We start from the raw sequence: 17,519 nt of genomic DNA on the forward strand, positions 1-17,519 counted from the left end.
TATGCATCCAAGTCTAGAATGCCATCATCATTCCTTTTAGGTCTATTTAATATGGTCTCCACACCTTCCAGGTATCTCGAACAAAATGTAAGAGTCTCCCTCAGCAAGTATCCTTCAGCAATTGACCCTTCAGGCTGGGCCTTATTACTTACGTGAGATTTCAGATAGGCTAAGTACCTTCAAGTAATGTAATTATGTTAATGTAGCAGGGAAAAAAATTGTGTAAAAACAATTTTGGAAAATACAGACCTTTCTATGGGATACATCCATCTATAATGAACGGGTCCACCGAGTTTGACCTCTTCAACCAAATGAATTGGTAGATGAACCATTATTGTGAAAAAAGTTGGCAAAAACTCCTTCTCCATCTTACAAAGAGTAAGTTCTACCTTAGATTGAACGACATCTAATTCGTCTGGATCAAGCACATTGGAGCATAATTTCTTGAAGAACTAAGATAACTCGTCAAGCAAATCGATCACTTTTGTAGCCTTTGCTGCTCTTAAAGCAACGGGAAGGATATCTTGCATAATGACATGATTGTCATGACTTTTCATATTAATAAGCTTCCGTTGTTTCACATTGACACACCTATACAAGTTTGATCCATATCCGCAAGGAACTTTCAACTTTTTCAGAACTCTTAAAAATCGATCTTTCTCTATTAAAGACATTGTGTATGAAGCTGGAGGCATGTACGATACTCTATTCGCATGAGGTTGAAGCCAAAGATGTGGCCTTATCCCCAACTCTTTAAGAGCTTTTCTAGCATTTTCATCATCTCTCCTCTTATCCATGTCTAAAAGAGTTCCCAATAGATTATCACACACATTCTTTTCAATATGCATGACATCTAAGCTATGCCTTAAAAGAGTGTGCTCCCAATACTCCAAGTCAAAAAATACGCTTCTTTTACTCCAAAGAACTTCATTAACATCATCCTCATAAGGACCATCATTAACTTCATCAGCAGACGCACCTACTTGTCCTCTCCCTCTTTTTTTCCCACTCTTCTTAGAAGATATGTTAGTCTTTCCGTAAACATGTATGATCCCTTCTTGTTGCTTCAAGACCTCCGATCCACTTTCACGAACTGGAGCAATACCATATTCCGATTTACCATCAAATAAAGCAGCTTCACTGCGATAAGGATGATCAATAGGTTACCATTTTCGAAACTCGAGGTAACAAATCTTACCTCCAAATCTATATGAGTTAGTAGAATGGGTGCATATAGGGCAAGCCTTATAACCTTTTGTACTCCGTCCAGATAACATGGCATATGCTAGAAAGTTACTAATAGTAGAGTGCAAGGCTGCTCGGAGCTTAAAATTTTGCCCACTATAAGCATCAACACCTTCCCATAACATTTTTAACTCATGAATTAATGGCTTCAGGTACACATCAATATCTATCCCCCGACCAGATTTCCCAGGAATTATTAAAGATAAAATAAAAGATGATGGTTTCATACAAAGCCATGGGGGTAGATTATAAGGAATCAAGACCACCGGCCATGTGATATGATTGGTATTCATTAAACGATAAGAGTTAAAACCATCACTTGCTAAACCTAATCTAACACTACGAGGATCTCCGGCGAATTCATGATATTTTTCATCAAATTTTTTCCAAGCCAAAGCATCTGCTGGGTGCCTTAATGTACCATCACTGTCACGATCATCTTTGTGCCATCTCATGTCTTTTGCTGTTTTTGATGACATGTAAATTCTCTTTAACCTAGGAATAAGAGGAAAATATCGCATAACCTTAGCTGGCTCACCTTTCTTACAGGCTTCTTTACCTTTCTCACTTATATCACCCTCCTTACCTTTAGCCACCTTCCACCTCGACGTATGACAGATTAGACACTCATCTTTTTCCGCTAAGTCACCCCAATGCAACATGAAATTATTAGGACAAGCATCAATTTTCTCATAACCTAGACCCAAATCCTTAATTACCTTCTTCCCCTCATAATAGGATGACGGAAACTTCATTATTTGAGGAAATGCATCTATCAGAAGTTCAAGCAATTTTGTGAATGACTCGGCAGACCAATGGAACATACACTTAAGATGAAATAGATGCAAAAGAAATGATAGCTTTGAAAATGTAGTACACCCCTCATAAAGAACCTCATTAGAAGCTTCAATTAGTCTTTTATATTTGATTTCTTCTTCTTTGGTATTAAAGGATGGAAGTTCAGTATCTACCTTAGAAGGGAAATCATCCTCCTCATGCATGTCGCCTAATACTTCCTCCTCCAAATGTGGTTCTTCAAAAGATTGATCTTGAGGTTGAGAAGTGGATGGTGGAATGCTAACACTAAATGCATCATTTAGCAAGCCCCGAATATCGTCTCGACTAACTATCGTTTCTTGGCTACTAAGAGGTCCTTGGGTATTACTTGTTTCATCATTTTTACGGTGAAAGATCGAATTCCTATACTCCTTGTGAAAACCATTAAACAAAATATGTCCCCCTACATCATCCGCGGTATACCATTTACGCAACTTGCACTTACTACATGGACATCGAGTTTTTCCTTCTATGAGAGTCTTTTTAGCTAGCTCAATGAAATTCATGCAACCTTTATAAAAAGCCGGATCATCATTTCGTAAACTAATCCAATTCGTATCCATGGCTACACAAAACAATAATATGAAGAATCATAAAACGAAAAGTTCATGTTAGATTAAATACTATCATAATTTTGAACGTGTGAGCTTATCCCCTATCTTTTATACCACTATATTATACATTAATTCTAACTCTAATTATATATAAGCTTTTACATAGGTATGTCTACATTAAAAACAAAGGAAAAAAAATAAGATTAGCTATTCAATGCAAACCGAATCTATCATACAAGAATGTGTCCCCATTCATAACTATGAGGGCAATAAAAGTACCATTGTATACTCATGAATAATATGGTTATAAACTATCAAGAATTTCACAGAGAGTACAATCAAAACATACATAGAATAACTATCATAGTATTATGGAATATATGTAATCATGTTCGTAAGAGTACCCACAATAAGACTTATAATTCAACATGGGTAAGCATTTAAGTGCCTAGAATCAAATATTATATTATACTACACACATGTATATATAACATCATATGTTAAGAGTAAAAAGATGCACTCACCTGGCACAATCACACAAACACTAAATGCAGATCCAACTATTCTGGGACAACTGAAATATAGCACTCGCGAGCAATCAACACCTACCCAGCAGTAAAGATAAAATTAACATAATGGTACAAAGGAAGATTAAAAAACTCTGCAGCAAAAGCAACTAAAACAAAATAATTGTAGGTCTAATCTGAAGTAAACTAATAATTAATGTTCTACCTTTCGACATTTAGATGTCAAGAAAATTTTGTATACACAATATATGTCCTAAAATCAAGGTGCATCTGCTATATTTGCAAAAATTGGCGGGACTTCACACATGCATAGCACTTAAAGATCATAATACAAAGAACACCTCAAACTGGCATACACAAATATCAGGGGGGCAGTTGTCCATCTCATCGTCTATTTCCTATCTCCTCCAGAGACAGACATGTTCTTTTCTTCTAACATTTACAATCACAACTCATCAAACCAAGACATCTCAAGTCAGATAAAAAAAAAGTATAGAAGAAGCCATCTAAACCCTACAGCAGATAAGCACTTATCCTCTATAAGATCAAATCACGGACTTGAACCAGGGAGTAGGACCTAAGAGAACACTGGAAAAAGGAGTAGTTATCCATCTTCTATCAACATCACATTATGTGTAACCAGCAATTGATTTTTGAAACTTTACCTATCGAAAAGACAACTTTAGTATTCTCTCCCGCTGTACTGTCCATCACCATTGTGATATTCAAGAACATTCATCTAGAATATGGAATTTTGCCAAGACATTGCCTAGAAGTAACAAGGGGCAAGTATCATACCATTGTGTGTTTATCCATCAAACCTCCCCCCACCTCACCCCTTAAAAATAACAAGTAAAAAACACATTGTTCTGTTTACCAGAACTTTGTTCCCTTCCTTATGCTGTGATGTCTTTAGTAGTCAACTACTCCAAAATCCAAGTAGTAGTATGAGTAGCTTCCATCTGATAAATCAGTCTCAAAAGGTCTGTATATGTTGCTGTAATGCAGATACACCCATACCTCAAAAAGGTCAACCTCCTATAATACTTGATGATACTGGTACATCCCTACTCCGTGTGTCTGTCTCTCTCTTTATTTCAGTCAATTAGTATCTGATTTAGTTAAAGTTTCATATTATAAGTTCTTAAGAGGCTTATTGCTCTTCTAACATTTACAATCACAGCTCATCAAACCAAGACATCTCAAGTAAGATAAAAAAAAGTATAGAAGAAGCCATCTAAACCCTACAGCAGATAAGCACTTATCCTCTATAAGATCAAATCACGGACTTGAACCAGGGAGTAGGACCTAAAAGAACACTGGAAAAAGGAGTAGTTATCCATCTTCTATCAACATCACATTATGTGTAACCAGCAATTGATTTTTGAAACTTTACCTATCGAAAAGACAACTTTAGTATTCTCTCCCGCTGTACTGTCCATCACCATTGTGATATTCAAGAACATTCATCTAGAATATAGAATTTTGTCAAGACATGCCCTAGAAGTAACAAGGGGCTTATATGCACTCAAGATCCCTTTGAAACTGACTTAAGTACCCACAAACCTATCCTCTGCCACCCTTCCCCTCTTCAGTAAGATACCCTAGAAACTGACTTAAGTACCCACAAACCTATGGAATTTGAAAAGTAGTGCAAATACAACCTAGAAAACAAAAAATAACATAAATTCACAGAAAGCCCATTGAATTTCAACAAAATTCCCAAGAATTTCACTTAGGTGTTGTGGACAAAAGAAGATATGGAAATTAGCGAATTTACGACTTCGTCAGAACTAATTGAATGAGAGTTTGGATTAATTTGGAACTTTTTTCGTTTCATAAACAGCAAAGAATGAAGAATTTGCTCAAAATCACTGACCTTGAGTAATTTGCAGAAGAAAATCAACGAGTATGGAGTTTGCATTTATTAGCAGCTTCAATTTACAGAATTTGTCACCTGTAATTTGCAGAATTTGCGTCAAATAACAGCTTGAATTAACCTTGAATATGAAGAATTTGCTTGTAAACATAACCTTGAAGATGAAGATCAATTTGCTCACCCCAATTTAGCAAGTTCAAGAACTAACGCTGCAAACTCTGAGATTACGGTTGAGAATTAGCGTGCTCACACTCGATCCGAGTATTCGATCCACTACTATTAGGTGGTTAGTGGTGACCGCCTAATACGTGCGCGGTTAAGAGAGAGAACTTATTTATTTTTTCATCAAAAAGTTTGAAAATAGCGGCGGGGTTTAGGTTGACATCATGTGGTAGGCACGTGGTAATAATTCTCAACGCTTTTCTGTGATGAGAAATATTGCAACACAGAAAAGCGTTGAGAAAAAACGCGATTTATTGATTATATTTAACACTTAAGTAAAGCGTTGAGGGAATTGTCTTGAGAAAGTACTCTATTTCTAGTAGTGCAAGTATTTTCTGTCGAGGATATATGAGAAGCAAAAAGGATGGCTTCATGTAATTAAGACTAAGCCTAGGGACTTGTTTGATATACCCGACGATGATGAGATTCTAGAATAGTAGGGTTTTGGGTTCTTATAATTATTTGTTCATTTATATAGATTTGTTCTTTTATGTTGCGTTCGTGTCCTCAGCTATTTTAATGAAATTTCAGTCATTAATAATATTGTAATTGCTATTTCTCCATTTTCTTGTTCGTATACTCTGTCTTGGACTCTATATTCATCATGCATTTTGAAGTATATGGTTGACAATTAATATATCATATTTTCATGTCACTATATATGCTAGAGGATTGATTTGCTGAGATTGTATAGTTTGAAATCCACATAAAGGCTGCAGTGATACATGTGCTTACGTTTTGTTGTGGATATTTTGTGATTTTTGCAGAGTCCATATGAGCACGCCTTCTGTCTTGATTGCGCTAGGAGTGATTCAATGAGTTAAGTATACTTTTGAGTACTGAACTTTGATAAAAGTTGCAGTTTGCTCACCCAACTTTCAAAAGTTGCAGTTTGCTCACCCAAAGTACAACGGTGTTAACTTTTCTGTTAACTTTGAATTTAATATACAATAAAACTGTGTGGCCCAAAAAACGAGACTGACAATTATACTTTATAGGTGAAAAAAATAATTTCCAACAGTAACTTAATCTGGCTATATTTAACACATAGTAGAATTGAAGGATAGATTCATTTGTTTTTCTTGGCATTAAATTAAAAGGCTAAAATAATACTAGGAAACAAACTTGTTTTTGCATAAGATGGAGAAAATCACGTTGAACCATTTAGAACCAAAAATTCCCATAAAATTTTCTCTCAAACAATCCCAACTTCATCCTCTTTCTTTTTTCCTCTCTCCTCCATTTCATCCTCCACCTAGTCCGCCATAACCACCTCCTTTCACCACCATCCTTATGATTTTCATTCAACAAATACAATATAAACCCATTTCTACAATTATTATTTGCGTGATCTTTGTTGTTCATTCTCATAAAATGAAAAACAAAATATAAAACTATGGGTAGATTTTAATTTTACCCATGACCCAACAAAAATGCATTAAAAATAAATTAATCCCATAAAATTATTTTGAAATTCGAATAACAATTTACAAATAATCCACGAAAAGAGGAATCAAAATAGACAATCCTTCCTATTATTATATGATAATTAAAAGGAGGGGCCGCACAACTAAAACAACGGAAAATGATTGAGCAAGACGAACATGGTGTAACAGAGTTATGTGTTTCATACAGAGAAATCTGATGAATGATGTGTATTTTAGCTTAATTTGTTAAAATATTCTCTTTTCCTTTCCTAAAAATGTAGGTTTTGTATTTAATTCTAGGAATATATCACGGCGTAAGGAAATTTAACAATTTAACAAAAATAATGTCATATTTTAACAATTTAACAAAAAAAAAATTAAAATTTTCATATAGAGAAATCATAGATAGGTATGTACAAAAATAGAGTCATATTTTAACAATTTAACAAAAATAAAGTCATATTTTATCATAAAGTTAGTGGGATTTAAAGAAAATTGAAAGAAAAGAGAATTTGAATTTTCTGGATTTTTGTTGAGGATGAGGAGAGAGAATTATTTTAATTAAATATCATAAAGTTAGTGGGGCCTCACAGTTTTTTTCAATATAAAATTACAAGTTAATAGAAAATTTAACACCCTTGTACTTTGGGTGAGCAAACTGCAACTTTTGAAAGTTAGGTGAGCAAACTGCAACTTTTGAAAGTTAGGTGAGCAAACTGCAACTTTTATCAAAGTTCATTACCCAAAAGTATACTTAACTCGTGATTCAAGCTGTTATCTGTAAGTGCTCATAACTTTATTTATTTTAGAAGTTAATTACTGAGAATACTAATAACTATGGTTTTAAGCTAACTTTGTTGCTTAGAGTAAACTTTTACCAGACTATTATCAATAAAATTACCTCATCATCACATGAATTTGTAGATCCAATTAACGATTTAAACGAGTTTTAAAAACGTTGTACCTTTGCAGTGATGTGATAATTTTTTTTCAATTACTTCCTCCTTTACATTTACATGCAACACATTGACTTTGACTTCATCTTAAGTGCACATCAGCAAGATTAATACTAAATTCCAGGAAAAAGAAAGCTTTTCATATTCTTGATATGCAACCTGCCTAGTTGTGGCGGCTTCCCTGCATCGTAGACGGTTTTTTCATCAGAATCATGCATGTTAACATGATTGTTAGTTTATTTGGTTGTGTTCATAACTTCATATTGGTTCGTTTGCTTGCATCATCATGTATTTGTAAGCTTTGTGCAATTCTTGAATTTTTGTTCTATTACTGCATTATGCCTATTAGTATAGACAATGGTGTGTCTGGTGTTATGCATCAAGCTCACGACGCTCCCATCGAAAGTCCTCCCTCTCTCCAAAGTGCTCGTCTTAGTGTTCAGGAGAGACATTTTTCTGTAGGATTCAGTAGGGGCACATCAATACTTGAGGGAAATCACCCATACATAAGGTACTAATGTGACTTTTGATGTACTACATTTTAACTCTGCATTTATTGTTATATGAATTTGACAACAAGCATACTTCTGGATGCACATTTCACTTAAAGTATGATTTGCTCGTTATATCACTTCATTTCTGTTTGTTAATGATAATTCCTGGTCTAGCTTGGTAATAGGTTTGTAAAAAAGTTGTCTAGTACTATATATACTCTGGTAGCCTGGTAGGATGGCTTGGAAGTTGCAATGTCCTATAATATCTTGTGTTGTCTATCTAAGTTGTAGCTTGGGAAATTTGATTTATGATTCTGCCGAATAAATGGGTTTTTGAACATTCTCAAGTCACAATATGTGCAATTTAAGTCATTGTTCACATGGAATTGCAACTTCATAAGGTTAATCACTCTCCTCACATTTTATACCAACCAAGCCAATCATATTGCTCTTTAGTTGGCATTACTATTGAGTTCTCTTGCATGCTTATATTGGTTTCAGTTAATGACTCATTTCCATCTACTTGTGTGGATTGTGGGAACGTGCATTTTCTATATGATGTGCTCTCGTTTTAGAGTTACTTCAGTTGAGGCTTGTCACTTAATTGCTAGAAGTTTATTTGAATGTTTCGCATCTAGCTTATCAATTCATATAGCCTATTTGAATGTGTAGTTTAATTGCTAGAGGTTTATTTGAATTATTTTGGTTTCTCTCTTTGTTCAAATTAAGGCACGGTTTGTGATTCCTGACAGTCCTGAATACGTCAAACAAATACTCAAGCATGCTAGTAAAAGTTGGAGGCATTTTAAACATTTTCTCAAATCAAGTCACTATGAACCACAACTGAAGAGACTCGATGAGATGTGCAATATTGATCCCCCGTACGGAATTACCAGTAATCAATGGATAAATTTGGTTAAGTATTGCGATTCAAAAGAAGGGAAAGTAAGTACCATACATACAATTAAGATTTATTTAGTCTTTGCTTATTTTATTTCATTAAAACATAAAAAAAAATTCATAATAAATCTACATGAAAATGAGTGCAGAAACTATCATAATTGGGGAAAGAAGCATGAGCCTCTCTAAATCAACTTCACAGATGTGGTTCGAATAGCTTCGCGAACAAGCAAGCTGATTACGTATGAATCATGAATGTAATAGGTTCTTATATATTTCATATTTAGGATGAATTAAGTCTTTCACTTATATTTTGCTTGAAAAATATGAATCAATTGCTTCTTTATGGAATGTAGTATATATATATATATATGTACACACAGACTATAAACACATCTTATCTTGTCGATTTTTTTTTTTTTACTTTTTCATATTAATAAAAATAATAGGAAGATGAGCATGGAGAAAAAAATGAGCTTGTTAGCTCTCTGGAAAAAAATTCATATGGGCAAGGATGGAAGCTTTCTACCCAAGACAGACACAACAAATTTTGTGGTATAAGTCATATTAGAATTACTTTTTAAGCTTGCTTCCTTTGAATGTAATATAATAATTCTTTAATTTTATATGATAATTATATGTGTAGGATGATGCATATGCTAAGTTCGCATCGTTGAAACAAGCATTCCCTTCTAAGTTTGACTTAGAACATGAAGATGAAGCCATTGAGCACACCATGTATGGTGGAGAGATTCCCGAATGTCCAGTAGGTTATGGACTTGCAGTTCGAAAGGGCGACATTTACGGTGTGCATGGTATTCTGAATAAGCAAAAGGTTTGAAAGAGGATCGTGGTAGTGGAGAAGGATAAAGAAGAATTTTCCGTTTTTAAGAAGGAAAATAGCTTGTTGAAAGCCCAAGTGAAAGAGAACAATTCTCTACTCAAAACTCTAGTTGGACAATTTTCTCAACTAGTACGTAAAATTCGGAAAGGAGAGGCTTCAATGCACCTTTTAGATTGTGCACAAGAAGTCTTGGAAGTGAAAAACCAAAAGGTGTGCTCATATATGCTCCTATTGTTGTTGTTGTGATGCTTTCTAGAACTATCAGCCTGCAGTCCTCCTACTGCAGTGCCTTCCCCACAACCATTCCCTTGCATATTTATGTCTGCTTCCTTACACGCTGTTGTGCAGCATCTTGCACCATCCACACCGCAGCCCCCACACCCCCCCAGTCTCCCCATCCAGCCGCTCACCTAACAACCTTTGTATTTGTAGATCATTTAAAGAATCTATTTTAAATAAGCTACATACACTTGTGTACACCTTCTGGCTCAAAATATCAATATTGTCAACTGGTGAAATGTTATGACTGTTCAAGCAGCTCCTTTACACTCTTTTCTTATTAAATTAAGCACGAGGAGGTTCAAAGGATTCCAAATAAGTACAACTTCACTACACTGCCTGTTTTCAAGAGAGAACACACTAACTCACTGGAGATAGGTTTTTAGTATGTCAATTGAGATTGAAAGACCATGCTAACTCATAGGAGATAGTTATTTTAGTATGTCATCTGAGGCAACCTACAAGACTTACTTCATCGCTACTAGCTGTGTTTTCCTAATAGAAAGGAGGTCCAAATCTTAGTTTGGTTGAGAGGTGGAATAGAGAAATAGATAGGAAAAGCAACCAAGATTCTATTACTTGACTATATACGAAAGAACAGAGACTGTTCTGAGTCAAGAACCAGGAAGAGATATTCATCTGAGAAACAAGATGAAATTTAAATCTAAATCCAGACACTAGTGGGAAGAGTTCTCATCTAACTGAAAAAGAAAAACCCGACATACTGGTCATATATAAATTCAGTGAAATACTAAAGCATTATCTGCCTAAAGGAGGACTCTAGCCTCAAATCTACTAAGACAATGCCAGCCCAGAGATGTAACAAAGACAAGATTTCAGGGGGAAGGCCAGTTAGCTATATGTGGCTACAGAAGTCCCCTGTGGTTATTATTAGAAATAATATTCTATTATATTGTCTTTTCTAAAAAATGATCACCACAAATATTGGGTTTGATTAACATAAATGCTAGTGGTATGATTCAGGGACAATATAGACAAGACCTCATTATCAGCAAACGACTTTCAGAATCCTTTTGCAATATTTTCTTCCACAATCTTGCTTAAAGACTCATCTACCTGCTTTTGACTCTCCGATAACCTTAATAACCCAACCTCTGTGTCTGTTGGTTGCAAATCCGGTCCATTAGCCATTGAACCACCTTTCTTAGCACTTCTTGAGACACTTTCTGGTCTCTCTGACCTCCCATCAATAGTTTGACTGTTCTTTCTGATTAATATGGATGTTTGATTTTGTGGTCTTTTATGAGATTTATAAGTTACCAAACCTAAATATTTCTGAATATTTATATTTTAAGGAGTTATTGATAACACTGAAGTTAGATCTTGGCTTTCTGACATTTCTGCATAGTTTTATGCGGATAGGATAAAGTTGTCAGAGTCAAATCACGTAATAAATTCAATGAGCTAGTTTGCTAAATTTTAGGTGCAGGCAACATCAAAGGCATCAAATGCTCATGCGAATTTTTACCACTGACAATTGTGTGGCTGCAATATTGTTTTCATGATAGGAAAGATTTGTCTTCTGATTATTTATGATGGTATTACTGTGGCTACTTTTTCCATGTGAGATCTGACCCATAATTGCCTCCCACAAGTTTGAATGTCATCATGCATACAATATGATCCAACTATTGAGTCATTTTATACAATTCTTCTTGTGTTATCCTTTTTAAGTTCGACCCTTTGCTTCATCTTCAATATGCTACTCCTTTGTCCGAGTTATTGTCATGTTAAAAGTGTAATTTAAACTGATGATATGATAATATGATCCAATCAAGGGTAGTGTGGAGATTATTTTCATATATTAAATGGACAAGACACCCTTATATTTGCCAATATGTTGAAATTATAGTGTTGCTTTGTTTGGCTTTAATAATTCCCCAGTTGGTTTTGGACATGCATATTAAGCGTAAGCCTATGAAATCGATTGAGAGAGATTTAGGGGGTTCCTCTATCATGATTATGTTGAGAAAGTTTTGATGTATGGTGATATCTACTTAATGGGCACACATGACTATTATGATCTCTAGTTCTAGGTAGATACTGGTTGTGACAATGTTTTTAGTATTCCCAGTTTTATTTTGTAGGATCAGTTTTTATTGTAAGTCGATGACCTTGGGCAGCAGGGCAGCTATATGAGAGGAATAATTTGAATAAGCTTCTGTAAATTATGAACCTTATAGTGTTCGTCTTTCTAGTCGAAATTATTTTTAGCTCGTGTTACCTATTTCTTAGGATATATTACATGTGCTAATTATAATTTTGGTCTTATTTTTAATGTTTTGAAGGTACTCGAAAATAATAATAATAAAGGACTAACAAATCAAGAACAGAAGGACACTAATTGAAGCTTCAAATTGGGTACCATCATTATTTTTTAGATCTTACTATTACTTAGCTTTGGAAGGCTACAACTACATTTTTAGTGTGTTTCAATTTTGTGGTATTTTTAGAAACATATTAGTTATGAAGTATTATTGAAGAACGTGTGTAGGGATTTTAATTGTACGAACTACGTTTATGATTTATGATAATATATACGTTTATGATAATTTATACATTGATGCAAGCATGTTGGTTGAGAACTTTATTTATTAATTAACATGAGGGAATTAATATATTTATTGAGTTAGATCATGTTGAATCATGTGTTCCCTCGTATTCTTTTTTTCACTACTTTATGAGGATTTTGGGCCTTATTTAGTAAGTTGATAATTTATGCCTTTGAAAGGTAAGTTCGTTGTTAATTAGGTTCAACAAAAAAGAAATATTGGAATAAAAAGGAATTAATCTTTGATTGTAAGTTGTGTGATCACTTATTTAATCCTAAGGTAAAAACGAGTTCAGTTGTGAATGTTTGATTATATATATGTGTTGCATGTGTGTCATGACAAGAAATAAATTCTAAATCACGTAAAGTGTAACTTGGATAATACAAAACTTTAGACTGGTGCACATCTGAAATTGGACAATCTGGAGTTGGGGTCATGGTGAACGTGCCATGATTTTTTCTGGGAAACGAATTGATCACCGTTCCGATTTTTCAAAGGTTCCTCGATATCGCAGGTTATTCTGGAATACGAAGTCCTGCCTTTATTTCGTCTTCCTTGGTGAAGGCATGTTTTGGTAGGATAACTCGGTCTTAAAACTATTTCATTAAAGTAATAAAAAGATTGTTAAATTTTAGTTCAATAAAAGTTATCTACAGAATGTTAGATTGTTATATTATTATTTATCCCTGCTTATTATTTATAGTATCATGTTAGGAATTTTTATGCATTACCATGTAGTACTCAACTTTGCTAATTATGTGCTTTGTCTGTGTATGTTGATCACGGCTTTCCCTGATTGATCATGTGATGACCCATTTTGGTGAGCAGATTCTTTTGAGCAGTGACATTTACAGGTTTGAAGATGTTGCATCATGGGGATCTGGGAATGGAGAGCTTGTGTAACATATTATTTTATCTATTGCTTTAGTAGGACCATATTTGATATCCCATGTTTATATGGCCTTCTTGACACTTTTTCACTACTTACTAATGGGATTTGACACAAGTTTTGTGATGATATTGATCTTTTTCTCTATTATGTTATAATTTGCTCTTTTGAATCATTTGAGCTCATTTGTGTTGGAGAAAGTTCAAGTTGGAAAGTTAGCAAGTCGAAGAAACTCTTTGAAGAGTTATCATAGTGAAGCAAGGAAGTGAGATTCATGCTTGTTGAGTCGTTTTGGGTATGATCAAGTCATTTTCAAGAAGGGAGATGAGAAGCTGTACGGGCTGCCCTCCGCGGTCGCGAACGATTTCACCACGGGCGCGACGAATTATTGAAGAAAAAACGCCGAGAGCTTCTCCGCAACCTCACCGCGGGTGCGGACCCCTTCCGCGGGCGCAGTGCCTTCCTCCGCGGTCGCGGACCCCTGTTACGAGGAATCGACTTTTCGTCTTTCCCTGTTTTGCTGATTAAAAGAACATTTTCGTCTTTTGTTTTAGGTATCGTTTTTCATCTGTTTTTAAGAGAGAGCAATTCAAATAAAAATTATAATATTTTAGTTAGATTATGAAGAACTAATTTCCTAACTTGGTTATTAATCAATTGGTGCAACCTCTTCTTCCACTTTGTGAATTCAATCTTTACCTTTTGTTTGCTTGAATGTTTGAAGATTCTTCATAGTCTTCATGCTAGATTGTTTTGTGCTTTGAGTTAATCTGATCATTTAACTTGTGGATTTTTACAATCGTTGCTATCTAGATAATTGTCTTCTTTGATATTATCTAGAAGTTGTAGTTTTGTGCCAAATTATCACATGCTTGTGGATAGTTGTGCATAAGAAGAATCATCATATAAACTTGTGTTTGACCGCTTGTGTGAATACTAGTTTTTCCAATTGACATCTCCTTAGTTGTTATCTAATTGTTTAGTTGAACCTAGAACGTGTGGACTAAGTTGTTAAACCATTAAGGATTGGATTAGAGCGCTTACTTAATCTTACCACTAAGTTAGGGGAGATTGAATCTTTTGATTCGCAATACGACATTCAAGTAAATACAGGATTTGAGTTGTTCTATGATCAAAGTTTGAATTTGTTGTTAAGATTGATTGCCAAGTACTTGTCTATTATTTGATTATCGTTTGCTTAGTCTTTCTGTATTATTCTTTTGTGTGAACCCCTCCCCCCCATTGTCACCATAACACACGTTTAACCATACCAAACCCTACTTCTCTGTGGATCGAACCTTGCTACCTTATACTACGTTTGTGTATTTGTGTAGGACAGCATTGATTTAATTTGTGCGAAAGCTGATACGACTTAGGCACCGCCAAATTTGGCACCGTTGCCAGGGAAGGCAGCGTGTTTGGGTTGTTTATTTGTGTGTTTGTTTTTGATTTTTGGTGTGTGAACCTTTCATATGGTTCACACCCGTTCTATTGGTTGAGGAAGGAAATTCGGGATCACTTCCGTGAGTTGCCTTATCACATTGGTATTGAGGAAGAAGAGATGCCGCCAAGAGTTGATCCGACATTGAGGGAGCGTTCCGCTCCTAATCTGGACCAGGCACCATTGGCCATCCAATATCCGAAGTTTGGGGAGAATGTTACTTTTGAGTTAAAATCGGGTCTTGTTCATTTACTGCCAAGCTTCCAATCAAACATCTTGCGGAATTCCATGCTGTTTGTACTAGTATGCAGCCAAGGGGTGTTACGGAGGACCAAATCAAACTGCGAGCCTTTCCTTTGTCATTGAAGGATAAGGCTAATATTTGATCCCCAACAGTATCAACACATGGAAGGGGATGAAGCAAGCTTTCTTGGAGTAAATCTTTCCTTCAAACAAGTTGAATGAGCTTAAGAGGGCCATTAGCAACATTGAGCAAGGATATGATGAGATCCTTTATGACTACTTAGAGAGGTTTAAGAGGCTCGTTGCTTGTTGTCCCTACCATGGTTTTGTCGCGAAGGATCTTGTGTTATACTTAGTTGGTGGGCTTCTTCCTGATCAGAGAAGGATGGTGAATGCTGCTTGTGGGGGTAACATTGATAACAAGACCCCACAACAAGCCATGGAGCTCATAAGTGAGTTTGTTGAGAGTTCCCGCACTTATTCTAAGAGGAATGCCACCTGGGGTGTTAAAGCTGCAGCATCTGAATCATCTTTGGAGTCGGAGGTGTCCGACCATAAGAATATGTTCCGGCAGTTCATGATGAGTAACAAACCTCAACAAGTGAAAGCTTGTGGAATTTGCTCCAATATCGGTCATGCTACCGATGCTTGCCCAACCTTGCAAGAAGACACTCAAGAGGTGAATGCTGTGGGCTATCAAGGACAGAGAAAGTATGATCCTTTTTCTAATTCATACAATCCCGGTTGGAAAGATCATTCGGCTTTCAGTTACAAGCAAGGGAATCAAAACTTTCAAGGGAATCAAAATTTCCAACAAGGAAATCGCCCTCCTCCGTTCAAGCAACCATATCAACCTCAAGGGAAATCCTCTAGCTCTAACTCAATGTCCACCGAAGATATGATCAAAGCCTTGACTAAAAATGTGACTACCATGCAGTCCAATTTGGTGCGATTTCAGCAAGAGACCAAGTCAAGCATTTACAACTTGGAGACACAAGTGGGCCAAATGTCTAGTGTCATGAATAGGCTTGAGGCCCTAAATTCTGGAAAAATTGCCATCTCAAACCGAGGTGAACCCCAAGAAGAATGTGAGTGTCGTGACATTAACAAGTGACAAGGAGCTTGTTGATCATGCGCCCGGAAAGGGCAAGGTTGTGGAAGAGAAGACAAGAGTTGAAGATGAGGAGGTGGAGGTTGTTACTCCATCCAAAGAGGTTGAAAAAGTGGTGAGTCCTAGCTCTCAACAAGAGGTAAAATCTTTCCCGGATTACAAACCGACACCCCCTTTTCCCGATGCACTTAAGGACAATCGTAAGCTTGATTTATCTAAGGATATTTATGAAACATTTAGCCAATGTAATGTGAATATTCCTTTGTTGCAATTGATTAAGACTGTGCCTTTGTATGCTAAGTGGTTAAAGGAGATGTGTTCAATTAAGAGGAAAAGTAGTGTTAGAGGGAAACAAACGGTTAAGGTTAGTGAACATGTGTCCACTGTTTTCCAAAAGAGAATGCAAAAGAAATGTGATGATCCGGGCATGTTCAGAATTCCTATAACTCTTGGTCACACTAAGATTTATAGGGCCTCTTACATTTAGGAGCCTCCATCAATGTGCTTCCTTATTCTTTGTATGAGTCTTTGACACTTGGTGATTTGCTTCCTACCAATGTTGTTATCCAACTTGCGGATAGATCAACTTCCATTCCTAGAGGTGTAGTTGAAGATGTTCTTGTGGTAGTTGATAAGTTGCTTTCCGTGATTTTTAGTATTGATATGGAGCATGATAAGCATTCGACCCTTATTCTTTTAGGCAGGCCGTTCTTGAAAAGGGCTAAGACTAAGATTGATAGTGACACCGGTTCTTTTACCGTGAAGTTTGATGGTAAAATCATTGAGTTTAATATGTATGATGCCATGAGATACCTTAATATTGAGGATCAATTTCTCTGTTCCATTGATGTGTTTGAGCCATGTGTTCAAGGTGTGTTTGATGTCTTACGTGATGATGATTTGCAAAGTCTTTTGGACTTTAGTTTGATTGCTGATTCTTTGGTGTTTTGTTTGCCAAATAATGTGCTTGAAATTGTTGTTGAATTGAATGAGCTTTCCAAACTCCCTTTGAATCCTTCAAACTATAAGCCCATGCCGCTTCATGTGCATAGCACAAGACCGGTTCCTTCTGTTATGCAGGCCCCCGATGTTGAGCTC

General features: G+C 35.8%; 1 protein-coding gene across 1 annotated transcript; it reads right to left on the reverse strand.

Moving 5' to 3' along the window:
• Positions 1-452: 452 nt before the first annotated feature.
• Positions 453-2,246, reverse strand: LOC104908881 (uncharacterized). Its single transcript, XM_010698049.3, has 2 exons — positions 1,199-2,246; positions 453-1,093 (listed from the first exon to the last, which is right to left on the reverse strand). Exons 1-2 carry the CDS (start codon positions 2,244-2,246, stop codon positions 453-455), a joined length of 1,689 nt encoding a protein of 562 aa, XP_010696351.3.
• Between the last annotated feature and the right edge of the window lie 15,273 nt (positions 2,247-17,519).

This window comes from Beta vulgaris, chromosome 7 (genome assembly GCF_026745355.1).
Source record: "Beta vulgaris subsp. vulgaris cultivar EL10 chromosome 7, EL10.2, whole genome shotgun sequence".
In the NCBI taxonomy this organism is placed as follows: domain Eukaryota; kingdom Viridiplantae; phylum Streptophyta; class Magnoliopsida; order Caryophyllales; family Amaranthaceae; genus Beta; species Beta vulgaris.